At 38.8% G+C, this 9,246-nt stretch overlaps 1 protein-coding gene across 2 annotated transcripts in view; it reads left to right on the forward strand.

Moving 5' to 3' along the window:
• The first annotated feature begins 6 nt into the window (after positions 1-6).
• Positions 7-9,246, forward strand: part of MIER3 (mesoderm induction early response 1, family member 3) — a 17,783-nt gene continuing 8,543 nt past the window's right edge. For both annotated transcript variants that reach the window (XM_010149733.1, XM_010149734.1), the window contains exons 1-6: positions 7-22; positions 2,213-2,358; positions 4,251-4,385; positions 5,804-5,924; positions 8,148-8,233; positions 8,438-8,510. In XM_010149733.1, coding sequence (XP_010148035.1) covers positions 2,260-2,358; positions 4,251-4,385; positions 5,804-5,924; positions 8,148-8,233; positions 8,438-8,510 — 514 coding nt within the window. In that variant the 5' untranslated portion in view covers positions 7-22; positions 2,213-2,259. The remainder of the gene's footprint in view (positions 23-2,212; positions 2,359-4,250; positions 4,386-5,803; positions 5,925-8,147; positions 8,234-8,437; positions 8,511-9,246) is intronic.

The raw sequence follows: 9,246 nt of genomic DNA on the forward strand, positions 1-9,246 counted from the left end.
TCCTTTGGGAGTTCGAGCCCAGGTTCGTCCTCGCCCACCTCCTGCTCCGACACCCGGCCCGTCGCCCGCCCGCCGCTCTCTCCTTCCTGCTCCTTTCCAAATTTATCCCCTCGTAGCTTTCCTAACGCTTCATGTGCGAGCCTGCTACATGTTTAAGGGAGTGAGATGTGCGCTGTGGAGTCCTTCCCTTAACTCCGGTTGCAGTTAGTAATTGGCTGCTTGGAACCCAAAATGAAAACAAAGTTTTGTAGCACTTTTAAGTCAGCATCTCAGTAAAGACGTGTAGCCTGGAGAGAGAACTGCTTCCCTTGTTGCTGATAACTACAGGCTTGTGTAAATTTTTGATTTCTTGGTAATAACAGAAAATGTTTAAAATCGTAATGACAAGTGATTTTTAAGGCTTTAACTGCTGTTAAGGTTCTTTGGAATACATTACACAAGCAAGCATAGTTAACATCAGCAGGGCTACTCTCAGTGTTTGGGGAATGTGTCTGCTTCTGTGTAACTGCCTTCTGTACTGCCTGTTTCTCGTACTCTTTAACTATGATGAAATTTATTGGGCTTTTTTTAAAAGCGCATAACCGTATTTTTAAATACAGCTTTAAACACTTTACGTGGGATATTGAGCACTGAGAGCTACTAAGGAAGTGGGACTTTTTTAACTCTGTGAGTGGAATAGAACTTCCACCTGAGTTACTCAAAGTGAATTAGAAGCAATAATCCTGAGAACACATAAATATGTATTTGATTAAAGAGGTTGACAGGCAGTTCCTTAAACCTGGATCGGGACGTGATGGCCAATAGCAGGAAGATTCAGGATGTAATGTCATTATTGTAATTGGAGTAGTGTTACTGGTGATACTGAAGGTTCTCTGGGACCATAATACAAATAGCATGTGAATAAAAAGCATTTCTGGCCTGAATGTTTCTTTGCAGTATGGTATTACGAACTTTTACAGTATTGTCTTAAGCAAGCTAAACAGACAGAGTTTAATTACCTGCATATAAGGAATGAACATGTAGCAGAATTGCTGAAAAATCAGTTAGATACTTCTAAGACTCAGAAGTGTTAGTGTATGCAGCTGTCTCTTTCAGGCTGGAAGCAGTGCAGAGAGGGGCACTGCTTTATTATTTTGAAGAGGATTGAAAATTTGTACCTGTTACCTTCAAAATCCCTGAAGTTCTTGCAAGGAAATAATTCTTAACAACCCTTTGCTGCTTGTAAGCAAAGGAATTGCAACAGAGCACCAGTGTGTAAGAACTAGAAGGGGAAACCAGAAGTGAAAGGGAAATATCCCAGTCTGTTTCTTTTCGCCATCCTGAAAGCTGTAAGAAAGTGGACGATAAAGAACAAAACAAGCCTGTAATTAAGTGATTTTCATTGTAGGACACTGCCTTTGCGGTGCAGAATATTTGCATCTTTAAATTCTAACTGTTGACAAGATGCACTTAAAATAATAACAGTACTTTTTTGATGACATGAGTATCTGCTCGAGTAATGAAAAAGTGTCTGTTGGACCGCAGAGCTGTTTACAATGGCTTGTTAATTAATGTGATCCGTTAGAAGCATTTTGTTATTTCCAGTATATTTTCCTCAGTATTTCTTGAAACTCTTCTGTGTTTGTCCTTCTTTCCTAGATAAGAGCTAAGAATTAAATTAGTTTTACTAAAAGGTGCATCTGTGAGGCTGAACTAATCTGAAGCAAGTCTCGCTGTTTATTTTGCCGTTAGTATGAAGCTGATTCCTAACCCGAGTTGGTTCTTTGACGGTGAAAAACTATGCTTGTTGCCACATAAATCACATAAATAGAATCAGAGTCTATAAATCAAGAGTCTTGCAGGATCTGAGGTCTTGTCATGTGTGCGATTTTTACCTTAATGATGATTTCAAGGATGTTTTAAACAATCTTCTCTTCAGTAAAATACTAATTTGGGATTGTACTTTTTGAAACTTTGTTACAGTAGTTTAGGTACTTCTCCCAAGTACTCTGTGCTGCAGGAGTGAGCAGACTGTACCTATTATGTACAAAGAGGAAAAGGGCAGCTAGAACAGCTGAATTTGTCACGTAGTTAGGAATTTGTTCTAGTTATTCCACTGAGAGTTCTACTTCTTATGTAAAATAATTCAGACAACAGTATTTTTTTTCTGTGATGTAATTTTGTATGTTGGTATAGAAAAATAAGAATTACTCAAATTAGGTTTCCTTGATAGTTGGCTCTTTATCGTCTGAGGACCATGACTTCGACCCATCTGCTGAAATGCTGGTACATGATTATGACGATGAGCGAACTCTCGAAGAAGAGGAAATGATGGAGGGAAGCAAAAACTTCAGCTCTGAAATTGAAGATTTAGAAAAGGTAAGTGTGACTCGTTCTCATGTAAATGTCTCTGCATGTTCTAGCTTTTCTAGTGCAAAGAACACTCAACCTGTTCTTCAGTTGGTATTGTATAATGCAGTTTCCCGCAGCACGTCTTTGCAGCTTGTTTGAAAGGAAAAGAAGATGGGGTTTGGTTAGGATTTAGCCGTGCGTCCTCACAAAAAGGCTGACAGCTTCTCAGAGATACTCGTGTTAAATTCATGTTTTTCCTTTTCATTCAGTAGTTCTTTCACTTTGGTAGAGGGATCATTGAAGCAGGTTTTACAGTCCTGTCATCTAATATCGCCTATCACTTCTAAGTTTTATGAGTTCGAACTGTACATCTTGCGTACTGTTAAGTGACAGCTAGCTGTATGTTGTTCTGCTGGTCATGTTTTGCTTTTCCAGTATGCAAACAAACAGTCCTGTTTTGGGCGTGGCGGATCACACTCATTTGCTATGTAAATGGTAGTTGTATGTCTTAGTTTCACGAGTTCAGCATTCGGTGGGTATGCAGAACGACCAGCGTGTTCCTTGGCTTTTTCTATTCCATTTTACACTCTTTAATGACACATTTTTTCCTGTTTACACCTCTTGTTCATCTGTGGCAGTGCATCATTTTAAACGCTTGCGGAATGCTGAATACCCACCAATTGGTGCTTGCGTTACTGTCCAGTGACCCACTTACACTTCGGCGTAACTGCAGATTTTGGTCAGCAGAGTCCCAGGAAGGTGTAGTTTTTAGCATCAGATATGAGGCTGTGTTTTTGTAGTCCATGTTAAAACAAGGAGTTTACAGTGTTTATACTCCTGATTATCTTCTTTTTTTTGTCCCGCTACCTTTACAATTAAATTCTTGCTCATTATGAACTTGCAGTGATAATAGCGAGGCAGCTTGTCACGTCTGGTGGTTAAAATTATGTAAATGTTAACTCCACGAAATTATCTCACTGCTTCTGTACTAGAAGGAAGAAGAACTGAGAGCCACTTATCTTAAACACTTTATTACTTTAGGTCCGGATCCTGGAAAGACTTGGACATGAGTTTACGTTTACCCATTGTGAAAAGTCTTTGCAGGACTAAGACCTTAGCTGACTAAAGAAAACAAGTAATTTAATCAGTGTATGAGTTCAACAAGAAATTTTTAAAGGTAATAACAACTTCTAAAGGTACAAATACTGGAAAATATTTTTAACATTTTAATGGTTTGAATCAGGTGGTTTAAAAAATCTCCACTGTTCATTGCTTTACTAATTGTATTAGAATGCAAGTATGATGGTACTTACTATAATGACTTCATCGAAAGCTGTTGGGGAAAAAATGTTATATATCAAGCCTTTCTCTTGATTTTTGCTTTCTGTATCATTACCTGTCTTGCTCCTATTACCTTCTTGGTGGTCATATAGAATATATTGTGCAGGAGGTGGGAAGGAGGGGTTAAAAGTTGCTGTATTGGTTTGCTTCTGTGGGGTTTTGCAGACTCGTAGCTGTAACTATGCACGACTCAAGTTTTTCTGCATTTCTGTCTGGTAGGGGGGTTGTTACCGTTTCTAGGATACCTTCTGTCTAGCAGAAGCATAGGCAAAATATGCTTTACAGTATGAATCAGATAAGGAGCAAATAAATAATTACCCTTTAGTTTCACCCAGTAAACAGTATTCTTCAGTAGCTTGATGGGGCCTCACTATATGCCAAGAGTCACGGTTATGGATTATTTCAGTCCTGTGCCTGAAAATATTTTTAGTCTGTAATCGAGATTCCTGCTTTCAGTTAAGTTGTTCTTTGCTCATTGCTTTCCTTTTGTTCTTCAAAACATTTCTTATCCTTTTAGGCCTGAACTGTTTACAACATTTGGCAATATGTTGAAATGTTTGTACCTCCTCTTGTATTAGGAAGGAAACATGCCTTTGGAAGACTTGCTGGCGTTCTATGGCTATGAACCCACGATTCCAGTTATGGCAGGATCCAGTGCGGATAGCTCTCCCAGTGAACTTGCAGATGAACTTCCGGATATGACTCTAGATAAAGTAAGTCAGAACCTTCTTCCTCTGCATTATGGCTTAAAAGCAGAAATTAAGGTGACCTTAAATTACATTTCAGTGTCTCTTGATGTTACAAAATATGTGTCTTTGTTAATTTCAATATACAGTATTACTCTGAATTAATTCTTTTTTAGGGATATTGGGGATCTGATTCTAATTACAATTATCACTTTAACAAATGCATAGCAACTTCAGTGGCACTATGATATTGCCACAGATGAGAAATGAGTAAGTTGGCACTTCTTCGAAGATGCATTGGAAGAACTTTAAATAGGTGGTCCTTTTTTTTTTTTTTTTAATAGAAGTGGAATTTTTTTGGTAATGTATGCAATGCCCAGAAGTAACAATTCTGGCTTTTCACGCAGATGTCAAGTACCAAAACGTTTGTGACAGCTTGAAAATGCACTCCTGAATGCTTTGGCATGTTGCTTTCAAAGGCACATCCTTTAGAAAGGCCTCAGCTTTGGGGATTGTTTTACGCACAGTAACTGTGTGGCGCACTGCTGATGTAAAAACCTGAACCTTCATTTTTTGTGGTTAACAAGCTAACTCTGAATTCTGAGACTTTAATCTGATTTTTTTCACTGTAAAGCATACACAGTTAGTAGTTTGTTTTCTAAAGTACGTAGATAATAAGTATGTCTGTCCTTTTTTTTTTTTTCCCACTTTTCTGTGAGTATGATGTAATGGTAAACTCCACAGAAAGTAGGGTATAATGATGGCTCTGCACATCTGATTCTCATTAGGATTCACGATTGTGTTGAGGCTACAAAAATGTAGTCGGCTTGTTGTCTAGTTCTTTCCCTTCCTAACCTCTATACAGGGGGGGTTCAAACTTGTCTGCTAGTGGTGGAAGTGTGCTTTTTCTTTTTAGTGCCTGTTTTCTACAGAAACAACAAATTTTTTTTGTGTTTTGGGAAGATACCAGGTTGTTTATTATCTGTAACTGTCCTCTCAGCAAAAGTCCACGGAAGTGCCTGGCTGTTTTGTTTCTTTTTTCCCAGGGTTTAAGGGATAACAGCCTTTTAAAGCTTCAGTGTATCTGTGATGCAAAGAATGACAGAATTCTAGAGATTTGAGGCAGTTGCCACTGTCATTTTTTGTCGGAAGCAGCTGGAGGAACATCTGAGATTGATGCTTGCAGAAGTTACTTCTTGTGCGTTTATTTTAATAGAAGACAGGGGAGATGAGCCCCTGTGTTCAACTCTGAAATGAATGGTTATATTTATTCTTAGATTTAGGAGGAGCTAAGCAGCTTTTTTAATTAAGGGTGTATGGTCTGCTAAATTTACTTGTGATAAAATAATTCGTTCTAATTCATGAGACTTAACAGTTTGCTGAATCTAAATGCTCACCAGTCTGTAGTCAGTCTGAGCTTTTATTTTTTTATTTCAATGATACAGGAGGAAATCGCTAAAGACCTCTTGTCGGGCGATGATGAAGAAACACAGTCTTCTGCTGATGACTTGACACCATCAGTTACTTCACATGAGGCTACTGACTTTTTTCCTCGACCATTAAGATGTAGGAAACCTAATTTTATAATAGTACTCAAAAAGTCTTAGTATACAGCTTCCTAGCCTAAAATATCCAAGTTGCAGAGTAGTGCTTACTTTACTGGGAGTTGAGAAACAGTGCTTTGCTGGCTGTTGTGCATGAGTGTTGCCTTTGGCTGGTGTTACTGATTACCTGAAAGACTTATATTGGGTACTGTGCTCAAAGCACAAGTAAAATTAGTTTCTCTACAACTACAGCAGCTTCATGATCAGCAGTTAACTGTGGTATTGAGGAACACCCTTCATGATTTTCAGTATGTTAGTAAACTACATGAATATGTTAACACATTCTTTTAAATTAGCGTTTCTCCACCAAAATTTTTGCTGCTGCTTGTAAGCCAGTGACTCCTCTGTGCAGCCTGTGAATGTGAACTGGGACACGGTTTCATTGTGGTTATTGCCCTTCACACATCAACACTTTTCCGTACGACTTCATGGGCCGAGCCAAAGTGGCTTTATGTGGGATGGGGCACAGAAACCCATGAACACCAGAATTTCTCTACCCACGGAGCTGTTGTGGGAAAGACCTGAGAGGCAGTGGTTCGGATATCGAAGCTAGACAAGATGTTCCTCATTGCCTGTCGCAGCTCGTTTCTTCACTGGTGTGCTGGAGTTAGAGCAGTGTGGAAGATTTATATCACAGCTTTCATTTGGCCAGTATCTTAAGCTATTCCTGCAGGATTTCATTCCTCTGGCAAGGGGTTGATAAAGGGCATGTGCTGCCTCAGTCATCGGCAGTTGTAGCCCTTTGCAGGCTGCTGATTGTGTAATAAATACGACATTTGTATTGAAAGAATGATACTACAACCTTAAAAATTAGAATGCCCTTTTTTCAGTTAAGCAAACCCCAAACTTGCTGGCACTTAAGCATTGCTTGTGAACTGCTGATACCACACCGAAAGTGGGGCAGCTTTATCGAAAAAAAGCGTTGAGCCCCTCATCTTACTGAGGATTAAGAGACAGTCATCCTTGTTTTCAGATACCATGGTTTTGAACCCGAAAGTTACTTTCTGTATTAGAACTTTTGGCTGGGCATTTATAAATCTACTGTCCACCATGTCAGGGAGAGACATGTCAGTTCTCTGTGCTGCTGGCAGCTTTGGGGGCTTTTTCTGATTTCTCTCTGTCCATTTCTCAGGTACTAAGAGATCATTAGGTTTTAAGATAGACGTGTCTAATGCCTGATATGGGCTACTTTATTCAATTGGCATTATTTGGGGAAAAGATGCTTGTGATTATCCAGACATACTGTTATTTCATGTGTTCAGGTTAGTTTCTTGCTTGCTCCTTCTGACAACAGATGGAGATAGGCCGGTGATTACAGTAGTGACTAGAGAAGGAAAACCTCAGTCCTTACAGTCTGAGGTATTGTCTCTGATGTTGCCGATTCTGTTTAGTTGTGATGAAGCTAAAATTGCAGCCCTCTTTATGAGCATGTCGTTTCTGAAGTGTGAAAATACAAAATAGCTTTAATCATGGCAGAACTGTAGGTTCCATTCTGCCAGGGATTTATACTGCTGTAGAAATAGAATTAGTTCAGTACCACAGCATTCCAGACTCTAAAATACAAGTTCTTCTATGGAATACAGTATTTGAAGTGCTTAGAGTCCTCTGCTGTATTCCTTTCTAAGAGGGTGGGTGGGGGAAATATTAAAGAGGAATAAGTGATCTTTTGCTTATTCCGTGTAGTGTATCTTCACTCCATGTGAGGCAGCCATGTTTAAAGGAATGTTTTGAACGCCTGTTAGAACTTCTGGTGAAAGGTTTTAGTACACAGTGAAGACATGCCTTCAGCTTTGCTTTCTTTGTGATTAACCTGAGGCCAAGCCATAGCCCTGGAAGTTGTCCTCTTTTCTCAGGCCTTTTTTAAAAAGTATAAGCCCTTCCTGAGAAAATTGATGCCCAAGAAAAATGATCTGGTGTTGTTTTGACTGTTAGAAGTGTAGTCGGTTGCCTCAGTTGCAGCGATGATAAATGTTTCAGTTCTGCAGTATGCAGGCAGCAGCGCCTTCTTAATTGATGCTGATTTGATAGACAAGTAGATTAATAGACCTCTGATAGAAATGTAGACCAAAAGACTGTCTGCCAGAGTAAAAGCAGGTGCTCCTTTCAAAAGTAAAGGATATCTTGTAGTTCTGTGTTCGAACTGAGGATTCTCCCTAGCTAAACCCAGAATTCTTTGTGTCTGAAGCAAACACTACGTGTGATGGAGACAAGGAGTCAGATGGTGAAGATGTAGAGGCGGACAACGGTAACTCTTCTGAAGATTTGAGAAAGGTAATAATTGCATTTTAAAAAGGAAAGTTAAAAAAAAAAGAACAACTTGACTGTTAAGAAAAATGCATTTAGATTTATAGTACGTATGTAAAACAGTACGTTAATTCTGGAATTCTTTGTCAAATGCCTGTTTAATGGCATTTTTACTGCTTCCATACACAAAACATTAATACTTCTATCTTTTCATTTTTGTTACATCTTCAGGAAATAATGGTTGGTTTGCAGTACCAGGCTGAAATTCCACCTTATCTTGGCAGATACAGTGATGATGTAAAAGGTAAGTTCTTCAGACTGTTTCACTTTTTATACATAGCAGTTGATGGAAAAATGTTATTCACATTCGTAAGGTAAATTCAGTGGCTCGGTTGAAGTCTCAGGGACCTTAAAAGAAGGCGTTAGAAAACCGAAGTAACACAACCACATAATTATATCTCAGAAATGTGATTCTTCAACTTTGAGAGGACACTCACGAGAAAACATCGGAGGGTGGATCACAGTGATCATTCTGAAAAATCTAGTAATACTAAGAGGTGACAGACTGGGTCAAGAAGGAAGTGGTTCATGGGAGCATCATAACTGGGCTATGAGCTTACACTGAAAATCTTCAAAACATTATTTTTCTTTGCTTGTTTGTTGGCAAGCACAACAGCATGCGTTACAGAGTGGATATGGAAAACCAAGCAATCAGTTATTTTAAATTTCCACACCATGAGTCGAAGATGTAGATCCTGACACACCTGTGTTTTCAAAAATTTGATGTTTGAAGTGTGACCTTGTTCCAGTGTAAATTTAGGCTAAAATCTGCGATTGTGCTAGAGTAGAAAAAAACAGTTATTTAACAGAGTTTTATTTTGTGTCTTCAGAAACCTTCACCATGAGAAAGTACAGCACGTATAGCTGTGGAATTCAAAGAGCAAATAATGAAAGAAATTTGCTCATGGGTGGGACAGTTTTGGGGGATATGTTAATAAATGAAGGGCATTCTGTTTTTTCTGCAAGTTTTCAATATTTCT

This window comes from Eurypyga helias, unplaced genomic scaffold, assembly GCF_000690775.1.
Source record: "Eurypyga helias isolate BGI_N326 unplaced genomic scaffold, ASM69077v1 scaffold11484, whole genome shotgun sequence".
Classification (NCBI taxonomy): domain Eukaryota; kingdom Metazoa; phylum Chordata; class Aves; order Eurypygiformes; family Eurypygidae; genus Eurypyga; species Eurypyga helias.